General features: G+C 43.2%; 1 protein-coding gene across 4 annotated transcripts in view; it reads left to right on the top strand.

The window, feature by feature from the left end:
• Positions 1–20,879, top strand: part of NAP1L4 (nucleosome assembly protein 1 like 4) — a 116,567-nt gene that overhangs the window by 76,072 nt on the left and 19,616 nt on the right. For all 4 annotated transcript variants that reach the window (XR_008313708.1, XM_053285493.1, XM_053285494.1 and 1 more), the window contains exons 9-12: positions 1,874–2,013; positions 8,227–8,372; positions 12,009–12,031; positions 20,104–20,223. Coding sequence is in view for 3 of the 4 variants with exons in the window: in XM_053285493.1 (XP_053141468.1) it covers positions 1,874–2,013; positions 8,227–8,372; positions 12,009–12,031; positions 20,104–20,223 (429 nt within the window). In the remaining variant the exon portion in view is untranslated. The remainder of the gene's footprint in view (positions 1–1,873; positions 2,014–8,226; positions 8,373–12,008; positions 12,032–20,103; positions 20,224–20,879) is intronic.

A 20,879-nucleotide genomic window follows, 5' to 3' on the forward strand; every position in this document is an offset into this window, starting at 1 on the left:
AACTGTGTGCGGCAGCTGTGAAAAAGGCAGATTCCATGCTTGAGGTCATTAGGAAAGGGATTGCAAATAAAACTGCTAATATATAATGCCCTTATACGAATCTATGGTGCAGCCACATTTGGAGTACTGCATATAGTTATGGTCACCATATCTTAAGAAGGATATTGTAGAACTGGAAAAATGATCCAGGGCCTGGAGCCCATTCCTTATGAGGCAAGGCTACAGCATCTGCAAGTGTGTGAAAATCTGTTGTCGTTTGCCCTGCTGTGAGGCCAACTTCTTAGGCAGTTCAAAGGTTTTTAACTGATTGAGTTACTGCTCATTGTAGTTAGTAGGTTTCAGTTAGAACTGTGTGTATTAGGGATACATCAAGATACAATGAAATCACTTTGTATTGTGCACACAGACCTGCCATTTTTTTTACAGAGGTTCTGATTTGTCCAGCTATGTATACTAGTCTTTCTTCCTTCCTTCTCTCTCTATCCCCTCCCAGACTGGTTCCTACACCGGCTGATCAAAAGTGCTGTGATATTGCATAGGTGTGAGGAGGTCACTGCTAGGATGGAAATGTGTGTAAAGGGAGCACATAAGCTCCCGGGTCACCCAGTAAACTCTTCTGGTATAATTTATATTTCTAAACATGTTTATATCACAACGTTCAATTTCAGCAATTTCACAGTGGTTCTAATGCGCCAACGTTGTTTTTTATATTAATCCTATATGGTATGTGATCAGTTATTACTAGGCCTGTGCCCATTGAAGAATGTCTAATCCAGCGCAACAGGAAAATTGTTGGGAAGGCTGATATGCCCCTCCAAAACCGTCAGTTGGGTCAGGTTAGAACTCTGACATTTCCCCAACATTCTGTTGGATCCCACTCTTCCCAAGTCAGATTTCTCTGTGTGTGGTTTTGAGGAACTGCATCCTGGAAATCGAGGAGGAGCAAGATGGCAACTTCCCATAGGGCACCTTCTTTTCCTATGGGTCCACCATGGGGAGTTGCATTTCTGCTTCCTCTCTCCAGTTTCCAGGATGCAGCCCCTCAAAACCTCTTCCGGCTGTTGGCAGAGCTGAAGAGAGAACAGTGGATGATGGAGGTCTGACAGGGATGTTGAAACTCCAACAGAGTACTGCTATGACAGGAAGAAATTTAGTTGGAGTTTCAGCTATTGGGGGTCACTCCTGTCATTACGGATCTGATTCCAATAATGCCCAATAGAGGGCATATTTGGTCTGATGTGTCTGTCAGCCCCAACACAGTGCACAGGCTTAGTATCTACTGTGGTGTTCATTTGCCTGACCACCTCTTAACTATTGACAAAGTGAAAGGCCAAACTTTTATTGAATTAAGTGCACAATATATTCAGATTTCCCTTTTCATTTAGATTTAAATAAAATAAAACACAAACTTTGCACATAGAATTAGGTACTGTAAATAGTTGTAATAGAAAACTTGTCCTGGAAACATACTGCTCATTAATCGTTTCACATTATCAAAGTTTCTTTTTCCTATTAACATATTGCTAAACTTCAGAAGAGCAGTGTAAAGCAGACTGTTGTGAGTTTTTGTTTTATAAAGGGAGCATTGCCAAGCCAAATATTTTCTGGTACTATATTTACCTGAATCCAAGCCTAGTTCTTTTTTTCAAATTATTTGAAGTTAGAAACTGTATGATCATCTTAAATTCAGAGTCCTATTCCTTTTGGGTAAATACAGATATAACCTGTATTTAACCTGTATTTTTAAAGGCGGTCATCTTAAATTCAGAGTCATCTTGTATTTGGGTAAATATGGTGGTAGCCGTAGTTTGCTTTATTTCTACGTGCTTGAAAATTGGTGATAACTTTAAAATAATAATAGACCTTCTTGTAGTCTTTCACATTAGAGTTCCACTTCGAGCCCAATGACTACTTTACTAATTCAGTTCTGACAAAAACCTACAAGATGAAGTCGGAGCCAGACAAGACGGATCCTTTCTCATTTGAAGGCCCTGAAATTGTTGACTGTGAAGGGTAAGGGAATATTCTTAACTTTTTACATTGACCTGGAATGGGGGAACTAAACACAGATTGTAAAGAGAGTGCTGGCAGCAACTGTGTAAAATTGAATGCAACGTTTCTGGATAGGTTACATCATCATTCATAGCGTCTCTGGTTTCTCAGCCTTGAAGATGTGTGCTGCATCCACAACCATGGAAATTTACTGACTTAATCTGGATAGTGAGGCCTCAACAGTCATAAATGTGGGACACTGTCACCAACAGGGCTGCAGACAGAAAACCCTAGATACCTGGCATGATCGTTGTCACCAGCCCCTACCCCTCGGCAATCGCCTGCCAGCCTGAGCTCGACACCGGATCTTTCAACAGCCTCTCGACATTGAGAGCATGCCGAGACTCTTAAAGCTCCTACCAATTCAAAGTCAAGGTAAACGTCGACCATGAAAGACCAGGCACCAGCTGCGCCTACGGCTTTGGCGCACAGAAAAAGGAAAGATAAGACAACCCCTAAGTCAGCTGCAAAGCAGCTATCTGAGGCTATCGTCATCGACAAAACTGCTCTCGACACCGGGATGCTTATTGAAATAACACCTACAGAGGAATCTGTTGACCCAGAACTGCTGCAACTTCTTCAATCAGGACATACTACTACATCCACTTCAACATTTCAGGGATTCAGTTATCAGTGCTTGGATGATGATGATGATGATGAGCATTCAGTTCCAAAGACACCTTCAGTCACGCCATTGGTGTCACACAGAAGCCCACAAGGCTTATGCCCTTTAGGGGGATGGGGAGACTCCAACATTACTCTGTCTCCAGAAGAATTCGCTTTATTCAGGGAGTGGCAATTGGATAGGCTGAGAAAGCCTCAACTCCCGGTACGGTTTGTACCAGTCACAACACAGACCACTCCACACATCCTCCCATGTACAACCACTTCAGTACAAACCACAGAAGGCACCTTCTGTCAACAGCGCTTCTGTCCAAACTTGTATTCCACAAAGTGAAATACCTTCAGTAGCTCACACCTCTGTGCAAGCTTTCATCCCTCCTGTTTGCCAAAATAGGACAGTGTCTATACAGACATCCTTTCCCCCCTCTACCATTGACTAGTACTCAATCTCTTAAGGGAAGGGGTAAAGAACCGCTAACGTCTGAGCCAACAGACTTACCTGTCAACGTGCCATCTTCTTCAGAGGAGGACTGTTATCCATCAGATTAAAGGATGGCCTCAAAGACGACTCTGTTGATCAACTTCCATAGGAACCAAGCCAAGACGTTGCTGCTCCTCCTACGGGCTCTCCTACAGAGGAAATGAGAACTTACCATTGGCAAATTGCAGAAATGGCGAAGGTTTTGGGGCTCAATCTCACTCATAGAACTACAGACTTAGACGACCCAGTGTATAACTTTTTAAAGAAAACAACTGGTTCACCGGTTTATTTGCCCATGTTCCCAGTAATAATGAAAACAGAGAAGTCAGCATGGGAGATCCTGCAGATATCAACAGCCACTTCAAAGCGCCTAGAATCTCTTTACGGGATTCAAGAGCTTGACAACGAATACTTACTAAAACATCCAGTGCCAAATTCACTGATTACTGATTGTGCCTCCACGGCGAAATCTGGAAGGAGGCATACTACCCCGGCGGACAGGGTGGGACGCAAACTAGACATCCTTGCAAGGAGGGCATATTCCACTGCTTGTCTTTCCATTAAAATTGCTAATTACATAGCATGCCTATCAAAATATTCATAAACTTTGTGGGAACGACTCCATGCGGAGAGATCATCTTTAACACCAGAAGAATTCCAGAAATGTTTTGAGTCTACATTCCTAAAGACTACTACAGCCACCCACCGACAGTTGGCAAATGCCAAACACTTGGCAGAATTGGAATCATGCACACTCACGACTGCCATGATGTTACGGCGTCATGCATGGCTATGCTTGACCATGTTGATACAGGACATGTGTGATTGCATAGAAGCCTAACATTTTGATGGTAAGGGATTGTTTGCAGAACAAACTGATGAAACAATGCAATAACTGAAAAAATCAAAGATTACGGCAAGGACATTTACTACACAAAGATACAATAACAATAGATATCAACCTTATCGGCATAGACAAAAGGAATGACTGAAAGGATTATAGGAGACCCTTTAATCGATACAATCGAAGGAGTTTCTCCCAAAAGAATAAGCCTGCACAACAACCAAAGCAACATCTTTGATTTGCCTTGAGCCCACAGCACCCAAATCAACAGCAACCACTTGAAGGACAAGCACCAAGCAGGACCACAACACCACCTTGTTGTAAACCAGGAATTCCATCAACTGGCAAGCCATGCCCCAGCATGGCACCATATAACATCAGACGAGTGGGTTCTGCGAATAATCAAGATGGGCTATGCCATCGAATTCCAAACTACCACAGTTTACAGGCATAAAATATACCCCAGAAATGCCAACACTGAGGGAGGAAGTCAAAGTTCTGTTGGACAAACAAGCAATCTCACTGGTGCAGTGGGCTCAGGCCCAGACAGGATTCTACTAAAGGTATTTTCAAATACTGAAGTGGGATGGTGGCATCCATCTGATAATGGATCTCAGATGGCTAAACCTGTACGTCAATGTCCAAAAATTTTGAATGATAACACTGCAAGCAATCCTACCACATCTATACCAAGAGGAATGGATTGCAACGTTGGATTTGAAAGATGCGTATTTCCACTTTGGCATACAGGAGACACACAGAAAATATTTGTGCTTCACACTGGGGACTCAGATCTATCAATACAATGTGTTGCTCTTCGACCTGGTGACAGCGCCAAGTGTATTCACAAAATTCATAGCTGTCATCATAGCCTAGGGGTTTCTGCGGCCCTGTTGGTGACGGTGTCGCACTTTTATGAATGTCAAGGCATCACTACTAGATCACCTGTTACAGATAAGCAACCTGTTTTTAAGTTCTAGCTTTAATTCTATCACCCTTCAGCATTGATGTTAGTTTTTTGCACTGTTGTGCATGGTGCACTCGTGACCTCACAATTCTGAACCTCCATATGGCTCCTAAAAAGTGTGACATAACACAAATGCTTGAAGAAGATTTTAGCTCCTTGTTAGTTAAGCTGCAATGTCCAAGTAAATATCAATAAGATAAATGGAGCCAATACTGATAAAGGGAAAGCAAAGATGGCTATTGTATAATGTCCAGAAATGTCCCTCTGCTACAAACAGAGCTTCAGGAGTTGTTAATTGAAATGGGCTTAACTCTTGGAGACTGTTGTGTCATACAATATAGAATAGTTTCAGCAACAGCAGTGTTAATGTAAGTGGCCAAAATCCTAACTAAGAAAGTGTATGCACCCAAGGAAGATGCATCCATGCTGCAGAGAGCTTTCTTGGCTGCATAAAGTGGGGTGGTTTTCTCCAATCCCTGCTTCCTCCAGAAGTGTCCAGTGCCTCCTGAAAATAGGTCCCTGAGGGTGTTCCCCAGCTACCTTCAATCCTTTAAAAAAAAATTTTTTTTATTGATTTTAACAATATCTTAACATTCACATCACATTAAACCAGGCCTGCTAAACTTAGGCCCCCCAGCTGTTTTTGGACTACAACTCCCATCATTCCCAGCCACTGTAGCCAATAGCCAGGGATTATGGGAGTTGTAGGCCAACATCTGCAGGAGGGCCGAAGTTGAGCAGGCCTGCATTAAACAAATATTGACTTCCCGCTCACACCTCCTCGTGAATCACCTACGATAGAATTAACCCTTGCTATAATAATAATTCAAAACATATATCTTAAACCTTACAAACTCGATTTTTATCTACCCAACCTGCTAATATTACTAAATGTCAAACCCTGTTGTAAAATCAATATTAGGAAAATAGTTCTTTAAATATAATAAGAATGGTTTCCAATCTTCTTTAAAACATTCCAAATTTTGGTCTCTTATCAGTACTGTAAGTTTTGCCATCTCTGCATATTCCAAAATTTTTATCAGCCAATCTTCTTTTGAGGGCAGTTCATTACTCTTCCATTTCTGCGCATATATTATTCTGGCCGCCGTGGTAGCGTACATAAAGAATGTTAAGTTGATTGTAGAAAACACTCCTTGCATTATTCCCAGCAGGAAGGATTCTGGCTTCTTAGGAAATGTCATTTTGAAAATTTTCTTTAACTCATTATATATCATGTCCCAAAAGGCCTTAGCCTTCCTACAAGACCACCACATATGAAAAAAAGTTCCTTCAGAGTGTCCACATTTCCAACATTTGTTTGAAACATTTTTATACATTACCAGTTTTTTAGGTGTCAAATACCACCTATACATCATTTTATAATACTTTTCTTTTAAAACATAACATGCAGTGAACTTTAAATACGTTTTCCATAATTTTTCCCAGGCTGCCATTTCTATATTATACCCCACATCTTGAGCCCATTTTACCATGGTCGTTTTAACCACTTCATCTCTTGTCTCCTCCAAAAGCAAGAGCTTATACATTTTAGAAACTAATTTTTCATCATTTTCACACAGCTCCTTCTCAAATCTTGACATCTGATCCTCAAATCCAACTTTAAGATCCTTCTTATAAACTTCATTTAACTGATGGTACTGAAACCAATTACTAACCAAATTTTGTAGTTCAATTAAACTTTTTAACTTACAGTCCTTTTCTTGAAAACATAACAAATCCCTATAGGTACCCCATTGCGATTGCATATTTACCTCTTTACGTACTAGAGCTTCAATCAGGGATAACCATAACGGAGTTTTAGGTTCAAACCATTTTTTATATTTTACCCAAACTCTCATTAAACTCCTCCTTATATAGTGGTTAAGAAAATCTTTACGTACTTTACTTTTGTCATACCACAAATAGGAGTGCCATCCGAATCTTCTGTCAAATCCCTCCAGATCAAGTATTCTAGAATTTCTTAATGTTATCCATTCTTTTAACCACGTCAAATAAACAGCATCAAAATACAACCTTAAGTCTGGTAGGGTAAGACCGTCTCTTTCTTTTGCATCTGTTAAATTTTTAAAATTAATTCGTGGTCTTTTCCCTTGCCAAACAAATTTAGTTATAGCAATAGCAATAGCACTTACATTTATATACCGCTCTATAGCCGAAGCTCTCTAAGCGGTTTACAATGATTTAGCATATTGCCCCCAACATTCTGGGTACTCATTTTACCTACCTCAGAAGGATGGAAGGCTGAGTCAACCTTATGTCCTTCTGCCATTGCTTAAAACAAGTTAAAGTATTAATTATAGGAATAGTCTGAAAAAGAAACAACATTTTGGGTAAGACATTCATTTTCACCACTGAAATTCTTCCCATTAAAGATAAGTTCATATTAGACCATCTTTGTACGTCAGTTTTTTACTGTATTCCATATTTTAATATAATTATTTGAGAACAACAAAGAATTATTATTTGTCAGCCAAACACCCAGATATTTAATTTTCTTCTCCACTTTCAGTTCACTTATTTCAAAAAATCTATCCTTAGATTTCTGATCCATATTTTTAGTCAACACCCTCGTTTTAGTCTTGTTTATATAAAACCCAGCCAATTGGCTGCTACCTTCAATCCTGTGCAGCTAAGAAAGCTCTCCGCAGTATGGATGCATCTTCCTGGGGCATTAATCTCATTTCTAAGCATGCTGGTCACAGCCTCTTACTAAGGGTCTTTCCAGAGGCTGTGGCTTTCCTGAAGGTATTGGTTGTAACTAAATCAACTAGATAACATTGGGCGTGAAGCACTCCTGTTGGGATGGAGTCACGAACATTTTAAACAGCTATTTGATTAGTTTCCTTTCCTTTTGCTGTGGAGAAGGTGACTGTGTTAGTGTTGCTGGTAGCTATTGGTTGGTGCCGAAGTGTATTGCCAAGCCCTATTCATTTTTAGTCTACCAATGAAATGCCTTCCATATGATTATTTCCTCTCCTCCCCCCTCATTTTGTTAGAAGAGGTTGTATACTGATCTCTTCAGAGCGATGATGTAGATAGGCCTCTGACACTTGCTTAAGAGCTCTTTCTGTGCAGCTAGGATGGCCCACCCTTTCCCCTTATTTGAGGCTGTACATAACACTACTACAGAGCTAAAGAAAGCTACCATTGCTTATTGGGGAAGTGGTCTTCAGTCTGAAAAGGTACCAAAAATTTTGATGTCTCTGACATATACTTTTAATTCTATTTTATCTCCAGATGTACTATTGATTGGAAGAAGGGGAAAAATGTTACAGTTAAAACAATAAAGAAAAAACAGAAACACAAGGGGCGGGGCACAGTCAGAACAATTACTAAACAAGTACCCAATGACTCATTTTTTAACTTCTTCAGTCCAATAAAAGGTAAGCTTATTTAAACTTCATATTTCCTTATCTAGGGGTACTTGCATAAATTTTAGAAATTTCTTTGATATAATAAATGTGAAGAAAATAGCTTTATGCTCCTTATTTGAAGTATTTTTATGGAGCATAGCTTTCATGAAACTTTAGTTTGGGGAGCTTGAATAAGTTCTAAGCACAGAAATAGATGTTCTTTTTCCATGAATACATCATTAATACAGAATTTAAATACTGAAAGAGTTCAGTAACTCTTCTAAACTTGTTCAACTTCAGCCAAAGCACAAATGTTTCCTCTTAACTAGGTACGTAGCTTTTCACAAGACTTGGAGCAAGTTGGGTTAATGGTTCCCTTCTCTATCACCCAAGTAATTTAAGCAGGGACTGCAGATTGTAGCTCCTTTCCTGAAAGGCAGTTTTTGAAAGAAGAAAAATCCATAACCTTCAAAATCTGAGACTTGTTTTATTGGTATCTTGTCAGTAGAGGGTGCATGTTATTTAGATAATGGGTATTTGAAACTTCCCTACTACTGTCACTCAAAAATCAGAAATGTTGCATCTGATCATCTCATTTTCCCAGTACCTCTTGTCTTGAAACATGCAACACACTATAATTTGAACTCTAGCACACTTCTTGTGGGATAGCATGCAAGACTATTAGTTCTGTAAAAAGAAGTAGTTAAGCTCTCGCAAGGAGGGAGGAGTGATTTTTGCCAGTTTCCCCCTTGCCCCCTGAAAATATGTCCCTGAGGGTTAGGCAGGATGGGAGCTGTTTCCTCTAGAAACACTAGTGTGGAAACTACTCATTATTTATATATGACTTTTTGACCAAAAAAAATTCTCAGAAGTGATTCCCTTCCCCAAAGGGGTTCAGAGTCTAAAGAGAAACACAAGGGACATATCTGCAGTAGTCACTGGAGGGACACTGCTGGACTGAATAGGGAGACTTGAATGGGTTGCTACCCCGCCCCCCCCCCCAACCAAATATATATGAGAGAGAGAGAGAGCGTGCCACCATTTTAAAAGTTTCCTGCCTGACCGGTTAAAAAGGGGTAACCATACTGTGAGCTTTGTTGGTTTAAGAACAGTGGGCTATGCAGATATTTAATGTTGCTCACATGTTGAATTCCAGCCTGTTCGGCAGTTCCTTTTTCAAGCGCTTAACAGACTCAAATGCCGGCTCGACAGGCATGGAAAGGGTACCTTTTTAAGATGCAGTTAAGGAACTCCTCACCTGTGTTCCCCCCAGCAGCACCTGTTTTAGAAACAACCGTGAGGGGCTGCAGTGCTGCTTCCTACATCTCAGATGACCTCGGCATGCACATGTTTGGGGTGCATGCATGCCAGCCATTTGCATGGTCAGCATCATGTTGGTGCATGCACTCTGGCCGTGTGCTGCATACACCTTGACGCTGTGTGGGCTGCAGGAAGCAGCGCTGCATCCCCATGTGGCTGTTTCTAAAACGAGCACCGCTGGGGGAGGAGGAGTGGGGGCAAGCAGGTAAGGAGCTCCTTACCTGCATCTTAAAGGTACCCCTCTCTACCCCACAAGGGATTGCTCGAACAGCTTGTGCACTTCCCTGATTCTTAGTGGATTTCAGTGGCCTCAGTAGTCTTCTTGCTTGTTAGAGGCCTACTTTCGGTAAGTCTTAACCACAACAGCCAGACAAAACTGAAAAGATATGATTTTCACTAGGTTCTCTTGGTCTGTTCTTGTGTGAAAAATCAATGTGTGGTCTGCTTTGTTGAAAAAACATGCACTATACAATATTTTCCATGAGTTGCATTCAAACAAAAAGTGCTTAAAGTGGACTGTCTTTGTGTTTCCCAGAGACTGAATGAGAATGCCTCTGCATCAGTTCTATGATTTGTTGTAAAGACAGGGCGCGGCCAACTTGTGAACAAATGTGGAAGTTTCTGGGGTTTTGTGTGTTCAGATGGGCTGATCTTTTCAAGTGGTTCTGTTGAATCACGGAACCTAGTATATTTTCTATGTGGCAGGATATAGTAGTGGCCTGTACAGGCGAAGCGGGAGGCAGTAAACAAGCTGCAAGTGCGGCTAGTTTTTGCTCTCCTCTCCTTGCCCCAGCTGCCTCATTCGGCCTCATCTCTCCCACCACCATGCTAATCCCAGGCACACGGGCTACTCATTTGTCTGTTTTCCTGACCTGGGCAAATAAACATCCTGCATGCCTGGAGTTAACACTGTGGTGGAAGAGGCAAAGCAGCTGGGGTGGGGAGAGTGTAAACAAGCCGCACCTGCCACTTGTCCCGCCGCCTGTACAGCCCGCTACTAGTAGGACATAAGGGCTGGGCTCCATAACTCCCTGAAGTTGTTCTCATAAGCAGCCTAGCCTGGTCTAGGCTGTCCGCATGGCGCACCAGGATCCACATGGATCCTGGCGCTCCCACGCAGCCTAAGTCTACTCCTTACCCTGGCTTTTAGCTGAGATTAAGCAAGTAAGTGCTCACTTAACCCTGCTGCCAGGATCATGTGTCTCCTCAGGCTGCATGCACTCTAGGGTATATCTAGAGTGCCCGTCTGATGGAGGATCCCGACAATGCACCACACTCATGGCACAGATCATTGTGGGGTATCCGGAGGCCGGGACTCATTGTCCCCGGGTCTGGAGCTCTGTTCTGCATGGCACAGCATGGCTCATCTGGGAGCGCAGTCTGCATTCCCAGCGGCATTTCTTTGATTGTTTGGGGAGTAGGTGAGATGGAACATCCTTCGCCCTCCTGGTTGTGTGAATGGCCCTCCTGTCTCTTTCAGATCTTGTTCTGCACCTGGTGACCCTTGAGCCCTCAAACTGCTCTCTTAAGCTCATAGAAAGCAAGTTGGGTGTTTAAGTATGAGAAATATTAGAAGATAAAATAAGGGTGGGAGATCATTAGCATACACAAATGGTTGCTTTGTCTCTTGAAAAGAAAAAGAAAAAGAATTGCATAGAGGAAGTAACTTATAAGCCAACAGAGCCATGCAGCTTCCTAGCAGCCATTCACATAATACATGGACATATTAAAACCAAAAGTGCTTATGGTGAATCAGTGATGGGGATTGGTATAATCATGTTAGCTAATACCCTAACAATAACCTTCCACAGGACAGGAGGTTAGTGCATTTGATCCAAACCTAGGTTTACCCCTGAGTCTAGTCACACTGTGTAGCTATATTAAAATGATAATCCTGGCTCTATGATTCATCTGTACAGTATTCTTTGTTTCCCCCTTTAATTCATTCAAATGAATTAAATGAGAATGTGAAGGTAAATTTTGACTAAAGTGAACAGCTTTCCTTACTGATGATGTAAACCTTTTAATCATTTTGTTCGAAAGCTGCATAAGCACAGCACTTAATCTTCCATGTTGAAACATAATAGCAGGGCTGTGTGGTTACAAACTTCATTTATACCTGTACTAAGTCAGTGTTTTGACTTTAAGATGTAGATCTAAAATGCAAATGAAGGGAACTAGTTGAGAGATACTGAAAACGCTCATCGCTTTTCTCTTAAGTAATGAAACCTGCAGAAGGCTGAGGAAGTTCCTTGTTCTCAGACCATTCATATGAATAGTAGTCACATTAGAGAGTGAGTGAGTGAGAGAACACTGTTTAGACTGACTGTTTTTCTCTCTTCATAGTTTCAGGAGATGGTGAATCATTGGTAAGTTTTACTTGAATATTTTTATACTAGGGCAGCCTGAACATTAGTTTGAAACAGTCTTTTGAGTATCAGAGCAATGACTTACTAATTATTTAGTAAATTTTGCCACCATAGTGGGATTTTGGCTTTTTGGTCAACCATTTGGTTTAGTTTTGGGCTTTTTGCCTTATTAATTAATTTATTTTACATTTATATTCTGCTTTTCCTCCAAGGAGCCCAAAGTGGTATCAAAACATGTTTATACTATTTGTACTCTAGTTCTAGTTCTGTACTGTAGTTCAACTTCTGAGGAGTTGCTGCTGCTTCATGTTATACAAATGCAATCCCATGTGTGGCACTCCACATGCCCATTTCTTAATTAGCAGTGTAACAGATTTTGTATAATAAGAAATGTGAGCATGGAATAAAGCTCTCATCTATTCAGTAGTATCTTACATTCCCCACCTCCACCCCCGTGCTTTATCCCCTAAGCACCACAGTATCTTTTCAACTTAGTTGGTCACAAGTTGTTAAAGTATGGAAAACAGTATTTCATCAGAAAACTAATGTTCACCATATAGGCTAGTGTCTAAAGAGGCTTAATTGGTTCTAAAACATCTTATTTTACTTCTGTGCTTGATGCACCATTGGAGGTGGGGAAAATCAGTTCTGGGGATCAGTGCTCCCTGTAACAGGAATTTCTCTGCTGGTGTAGGAGATTACCCATCGTGAGTTATCCCCACCCACAAGCCCCAGAAGGCAGGACTATGCGAATGAAGAAAGCTTTAATAGTCCCCTAGTGGGTGGTCCCTTCCATTTCATTGTCCTGCCTTTGCTCCAGACAGCCACAATTTGTTTACAGCTCCTTTTTTTTTTTTTTTTTTTTTGACCTATCTTCCCTCTGGCTACTTTATTCTCTTACCCATATCCTCTGTTTTCCTTTTCTCTTCTCTGCTTGGCTCCTTTTTATTACACTTCTTTTATATCACTAAAAAAAAATAAATCTCCGTGCCTTTCCACTCTGCACTTTTTCTGCCTGTCTCCTCCTTGCCCGGCCTCATGTCAGCTGAGCAGAGGAAGGTGGATGTCCTGGTGTTCTGTGCTAAGTACGTGCTGCACCAACTATTCCCGCCAAAAGGAATACAAAGAGAAAGAGGCTGCAGGCCTCCCTCGTGGGGAGTTACGCCAGAGGGAGCTGGGGATGCCAGCGGGAGCTCCACTAGTGCCGCTAGGCCTGAGCTGCTCTCCTCATTGACCTCCAGAACTGCGGAGGGTAGTAGCAATGACCCAGGTGCAACTCCCACCACTGGAGTTCACCTGAATGCTACAAAAAGAAGACACATGCTCCTTCCAAACAAAGGCAGAATGCTTCATCTCCAGAGAAGAGTGAGCAGATGAGCACCAACAAATGCCCAATCTTATTAGAGACACATTCCCTGCCGACTCTGATACTCTCCAAATAGAGAGCACACAGAGTACGCGCTGCTTATTCACCTGTAGTCAGTCCCTCCAGGCGGCTTGCTCCCAGTGGCACCAATAGACTTGGGCAACAAGGGAGATGCTTTCGGGCCTAAGAGCAGGGAGGATTCGAACTGGGACAGTGCTCCAACAGAATCTGGTGAGATCTCTCCTTCCTGCCTCACCCCCCATGGGGACAGTTCAGCTGGGCACACCCACAGGACCCACTCACCCTTCAGATTGGCAGGAGTAGATTTAACAGGTCATTCAAAAATCCATTAGGGAGAGCCACAAGTCTCTTAAGGATAATAATAAATGTAAGAGATGTAGAAGCAGTTCTTCCTCCTCCTCTGCCTCAGAAACTGAGAAAAAAATTAAGTCGGTTAGAAAAAAGAACAAGAACTGTAGGTCAACAACCTCCTGCCACTCATCTGAAAGATCAGGGGGCAAACCCCATGATTAGTTTACTCTGGTTGGACCCCAGGATCCCTTCGCGGCACCACCACCAGATTCTGTACTGGACCTTTCTCTATCTGAGGAGGGGGAAATATCTGATTAAGCCTAAGTTTCTACCTCCAACCAATACCTATTTTTACAGGAGGAGTTTTGGTCTCTGATTACATAAGCCATTTCTGCCTTAGGGCTTAAGAAAGTGCAATCTGACCCTTGGGAATTAGTCCAAGGGATCCTTGGTTCTCCCCAAGCTTATGCAACCACAGACTAGGGTCCCTATGCCTGAGGGCTTCTGTTTCCATGATAAAACAGGAATGGAGCCTGCCCTCTGCTTTTAAACGAACCAATACTATAGCCAACAAACACTATTTCTAGGATAGAGTGCCAGATGTGCTCAAGGTGCCCCTCGCCAATGTCCCAATTGTGGCCCTGCTCAGTGGAGCCAGGGTCCCTAAGGACTGGGATTCCACCCTAAAGGAATCCACAGACAAGAAGGCTGAGGCAGCCATTTGTAGGGCCCACGAGTCCACCTCTATGCAATTAGGGCAGAAACTGCAGCCTCCTTGGTATCCAGAGCATCTATCTTCTTGATTGACAAACTCTTAAATGAACCCCACATAGACCCCAACAGGCTGAGGTGTAAACTATTGAGGTTACAAAGGGCTGCCACATTTACTGTGGGCACAACATTGGACAGTATCAAGTTCTCAGCCAGAGCTGTGAGTTCCAATGTCATAGTAAGGCAAAATATATGGCCTAGGCATTGGCACGTGGACAACATGTCAAAAGTTAACCTCACATCAGTTCCTTATACAGGGTCCAAGCTATTTGGGGATGAGGCACTAAAAAACGTACTGGTAGACAAGGGACAAACGGAAGACACTTCCTTGGCCCTTTAAAAGGAGGGGAAAGATGCCCCCTGTAAATTTCATTAAACCGACATGGCACTCCACCCCTCTTTCAGATCCAGAGATGTACCAAGGACAAATGAGCCATTCTGGAACAGATCTAGAGGCCAGGCAGACAGTCTTTTCAGTCACTGGACAGATCCAATTGATCCACTGGACAGATTCATAATACGCTGGCCAAGGGCTCCAGGCAGCATTCCTGACAGTCAAACCCTGAGGTGGGCACACGTATTATGGACTTTTAGCATGCCTGGGAAAATTCTATTTCAGATCAATGGGTCCTGGCAATAGTCTCACAAGGGTGCAAACTGGAACTCCTGCAACCACCAGGGGACAGGTTTCTACCAACCCTTAAGGTCCAGAAACCTAATGAAACAATTTGGCCTCCTTAAGGCAGTACACCACCTTCTCCAAATAGAGGTGGTACCCACCTCCCAACTTGGAAAGGGAATGTACTCCATCCTCTTCACTGTTCCCAAGGAGGACAGGTCCCTTTGGGCCGTATTGGACCTAAAGGCTGTTGTCAGGTTCATAGTGAAAGAAAGATTACACATGGAAACACTGCAGTCGATAGCGGAATATAAAAATATACAAGAGTTGAGACTATTTAGTTTTGACCTGAAGGAAGAGTACCTGCTTATCTCAATATATCCAGAGAGCAGGCATCTACTACACTTCTATTATCAAAACCAGCACTATCATATAAGGCCGTACCATTCAGTCTCTCCTTGGCACCCAGAGTGTTCACAAAGGTCCTGATATCCATTGACACTCACCTGGGATTACAGGGAGTCCACTTGTACTGCTACCTAGATGATCTACTGATATGGTCATGGTCATCAAGAGAAGCTGGACTGGATCTCCAAAAGACTCTTGCATGTCTCAGGGACCATGGATTCCTTGTAAATGAGGAGAAGAGACATTTCCTTCCATCTCAACGTCTGCTTCATCTGGAGGTGATCATGGATACTTCAAAGGACTGCCTCTTCCTACCCCCCCCCCCGATAGAATTCAGGCCATCATGGATCTATAGCAGGGAGTAATACGAAGTATCACAGTGGACATTCTCCAGCTGGCCTGGGTCTGAGGTAGTGGTGTGCATGGTTCGGTTCGGGGCCATTGGAAATTCCGGCGGTTCGGAAGGGCGGTGGGTGTCTCTTTAAGGGGGTGTAGTACTTACCCCCGCCGCGCCCCCCCCCGCCGCTGGTGCCTTTAAAAATCTTCTTGGGGCGGCAGAGTTCCTCCCTGCCGCCCCTGTCGTTGTCCGTCTATGCCTTAAACGAAGAAGAGATGGCGGAGCGCATATGCCCTTCGTGGCGCGCGCACTCACCTCCGCCACAGGCGGGCACCGCATATGTCACGCTGCGTGTGTGCGCCCGCGACGGAGATGAGCGTGCGCGCTCCGCCAGCTCTTCTTCATTTAAGGCATAGACGGACAACGATGGGGACATGGGCGGCAGGGAGGAACTCTGCCGCCCCAAGAAGATTTTAAAAGCACCAGCGTCTGAGGGGGAAGAGCGGCGGGGGGGGGGGAGCGGAGGTAAGTACTACCACCATCCTTTTAAAGAGACACTCCCCCAAGTGCCGGACCATGCTTCTACCAAACCCTGCACACCACTAGTCTGATGGTGGCAGCAATGGGCTCGATACCTTGGACCAGATTCCATCTAAGACCACTCCAATAGACACATTTTCCATTCCAATTGCACATAGCATCCAAGCACAGGGTGAACATTCAAATTACAGAGCATCTGAAACATGTACTGCATTGGTGGACAGTACCTGCAAATCTGTCCAAGGGAAAACAATTCCTGGAGCCCAACAGAGTCCTAGTGACCATAAATGCAGCTTGATCAGCTGGGGGGCCCACTGCCTCTCTTTCCACACTTGGGGCAAGTGGACAGTGGTGGAACAATGCCACAGCATAAACTGGTTAGACCTCAGAGTGGTCTATCTGGCTGTACTGGTGGTTTGGGAAATCCTTGCTGGCACCAATGTTCTTGTACACACGGACAATGTCACCACCAAGGCCCATATCAAACACCATCAGGTGGCGGTGATGAAATCCAGATCTCTACATCTGCAAGCTGCAGAAATCCTCCAGTGGGCGAAGGATGGATGCTCCATCATCACCATGGCCACCTTTGCTACTTATGCATTTCCACCAGTTCCACTTCTGACCAGATGCCTAAGGAAGCTCCAGAACATTGATATTGATTACACCGTACTGGCCCAGGAGACGATGGGTTTTGGGCATTGTAGAATTGGCAGGAGTACTGTTCTTTCTACCACTATGAGAGGACCTTCTGTCCCAAGTGTATCTGAACAAGCTCTTTCAATGAAAGATATTCTCAAAGGACACTGACAGGATCATTCCCAACCCATTGTTTGTGCCCAAGGTAAACCCTGCTTTCCACAGGTCGTAAGATATATACTTAGCTTTGTTTTGCCCAAACTTCAGTCATACCAAGGAAAGACAGTGGCACAAACTTGATGTGTGGAGGGCCTTGTTATATATATATATATATTTCATGGACAGTGTCATTTTGCAGATCTGACTCCCGGTTTGTCCTTTCAACCAACCACCATGGGTCAGAAAGTCTTGGTGGCCACTATAGGGTGTTGGGTTAAGGCCTGTATTGCACTGACACATGAGTTGCAACACTTACCTCCGCCAAAGCAGATCATGGCTCATTCCACAAGGTTGGTAGCTGCTTCAGCGGCTTTCTTCGCCAGTGCAGCTCGGGAAGAGATTTGTAGAGCAGCTACATGGAAGTCACGCCCCACTTTCTCAAGGCATTATAAATTGGATATGCATGCTTCTGCCAGGGCGGCATTTTGAAGGAGGGTTCTGTGACAGGTTCTCCCCAGGCAATAGATCTAGTTAAGGACTTATTCGCACCTGTGGTGGCATGCTATGGTATTAACCCATGATGGGTGACTTCCTACACCAGCATTGAAGGGAACGTTGATACTCACCATGAAGGTTTCTTATTGCTGGTGTAATGAAGGCCACCCATGCCCACCTGGGGTTCTTCCTGGATCTGCTGCCACGGGTCTTAAATCATGTGCTTACTTCCTTGTATTTCTTTGACTTGCATTCCTCTGTGTGTGTTATCTGCTGTTGCTATGGGCGATGTATTTTCTTTCCTGTGTATATATGTTGTTGTAGCGGATTACAGCCTTTGTCTGAGAGTAAGCACATGTGAGGGGAAGAAACATGCTGAATCATCCCCTCTGTGCTTCCCTAGCAAGGCTTTCCCCTAAACTTTCCTGTACTTTTGATAGTTTCAAAAATGGCTGCCCCCGCCACCCCTCTTTATCTCAGAGTTTGACCCTCCCTGCACTTGGGGTGGAAATCCCAGGGAAACTTCTATTGCTATTGGGAAAAATACTCAAAAATCCTCCCACGTACAAGCCTACACATGGTGAGAAAACTGGTAGATTACTAACTGTCTGAGGTGTGTGCGCACCACAGTGAGACCCCCTTGCAGCTCCCCTTTCCTGAGTCAAAAATCCACTCAATAAGAAAAAAAACTTTATTCAGATGCTACAGACTGCTTCCATCTGAGGCTCCCTCAGCTTTAGTTGCAGGTAAAAATACTCAGTGGTTACAAGAATACTTCCAAAAACTACCCCAGATGATGTTGGGGCAGCACATTTTAAAAATCGTGGTTACCCAGTTGCAAAGAACATGGATGTAAGAAAATACAAAAGCACTTTAAAAGCTTACAGGTAGACCATCCTAGAACAGTATCAGGGATTTACAAAATACACAAAAGAAATATAAGTTTCTCATGCAAAATCTGACTAACAAACTGTTCCCTAGGCTGAATTCCCTTTTCCTTGAAATCTCACTCACCATCTGATGAGAATCAAGCTTCTTGCAATCCTGTCTCTCAAGGATCTGCAGTTCCTTCCGCAGCATCCTGCATGGCCACACATCCTGCCCTCACCCCCAGCCTGCTTCTTCTAACAAAGGAACCCTTCTATTACTCTCCATGGCTCTCCTAAGTCCCACCCACCTGTTGTGCTGATTGGCTGAGCCTTGGAGTTCACCAGCCTGTAAGTCAGGACAGGGTTCACTTCCGGCTTACTCTTTAGGAGTCAGGAGGGGCTGGTCAGTCGCTGATTACTACAGTTATGTTCTGCCTTTTGGGGCTGTTTTTCTGTGACTCGAGCTTTTCAGTGTAACTGGAAGAAACTGCCCACTAGAGGCCTATTAAAGGTTTCTTCATTTGCATAGTCCTGCTTTCTGGAGCATGTGGGTGGGGATAACCTATGTTAAGAAGGTCACACCAGCAAGAAGAAACCTTCACGGTGAGTACCAATGTTTGTTTTCAGTTGTAGACTACAACTCCAGCATCCCCAACTGCAGTGGCCTTTGACTGGGGATTATCGGAGTTGTTGGTACAGCCGCATCTTGAGTACTGCATACAGTTCTGGTCACCATATCTGAAGGAGGACATTGTAGAACTGGAACATGTGCAGAAGAAGGCAACCAAGATGATCAGGGGCCCAGAGCACCTTCCTTATGAGTTTAGAAAAAAGCACCTTCTTTTAGTTTAGAAAAAAGATGACGGAGGGGAGATCTCTATCAAGAAGTCTATAAAATCCCACATGGTGTGGAGAAAGTAGATAGAAATTTTTCTTCCTCTCTCATAACACTAGAACCAGGGGTCATCCCATGAAACTGATTGCCAAAAAATTTAGCACCGACAAAAGGAAGTACTTTATCATATAATGCATAATCACCTCTGGAAGATGTGACAGTCAACAGCCTGGATGGCTTTAAGACAAATTTAGATAAATTCATGGAGGACAGGCCTATCACTGGCTACTGGTCTGAGGGCTATAGCCCATCTCTGGCCTCAGAGGCAAGATGCCTCTATTTACCAGTAGCAGGGGAGTAACAGCAGAAGAGAGAGCATGCCCTCAACTCTTGCTGGTGGGCTTCCCAGAGGCATCTGGTGGGCCATTATGTGAAACAGGATGCTGGAGAAGATAGGCCTTGGGCCTGATCCAGCCGGGCTTTTCTTGTGTTCTTATGTTCTTATTTGGAAATCCCTATTACAGGGAACACTGCTGGGGACCATAGAAAAGCCTTATAACTCAATAGTTTTCTTGTCTAGCAAACGTAAATATGCAATATAAATTCAGACTTGTACGGTAGCTGTCTAATTGCTTTGACTTCACATTTAACTGTCATTTTGATCATGTTTTCCCTTTGTAGTTGTATGGTTTTTCCATGCCTTTTTCCTCTTAACTTTTCAGGATGAAGATTCAGAGTGTACTTTAGCTATAGATTTTGAAGTTGGGCACTTCTTTCGTGAAAGAATAGTGCCCCGTGCTGTACTCTATTTCACTGGGGAAGCTATAGAAGATGATGATAACGTACGTATTTGTAAAATTACCTTTCATAAATGTGGAGTTGTCTCAGATTTTTCTTTCTTGGGTACAGAGGTCTTAAAAAATTCTAGCTACAGTCAGTTTTGCTTCAATACCCAAATAACCTCTCTTGCAGATTATCAGATTATCACTGGATCCCATTGCATTGCTTCCTATTACAATTGTGGGTTTTGTATCATTACTTTGCATTTCTGAAAGAGCATAATTAATGCTACAGAAATTTAGGTAGCTGCCTTGTACTCATTCTAGTAGTCATAATACTTGACACTTATGCTGCACTGTATTCAAAACTCTTCTATATATTATCTCAGTAGTCCTGTAAAGCAGGTCACTCTTATGCCCGTATTGCACATCAGGGGCTGAGGCTGAAAGACTTGTGTCTTGCCTAGTGAACCCCTAGCTGAGGTACAGTTTGAACCAACTCCTAGCAACTATGCTACCTCAATTTTAAGGCAACCATTAAATGGGGAAATGTTTTCTTAAATAATTAGTTTATTTAATTAAACATTTAATTTTTCATATAGCCAAAATCTTCTTGAACTTGCTCAAGATAAGGCAGACTTTTGAAAGGACCACTTTTGAAAGGCTGGATGGACTTGACTCATTGCCCCTCGCCCAAGTCTTCTCTAAAATGATGGGGA

This window comes from Hemicordylus capensis, chromosome 1 (genome assembly GCF_027244095.1).
Source record: "Hemicordylus capensis ecotype Gifberg chromosome 1, rHemCap1.1.pri, whole genome shotgun sequence".
Lineage (NCBI taxonomy): Eukaryota > Metazoa > Chordata > Lepidosauria > Squamata > Cordylidae > Hemicordylus > Hemicordylus capensis.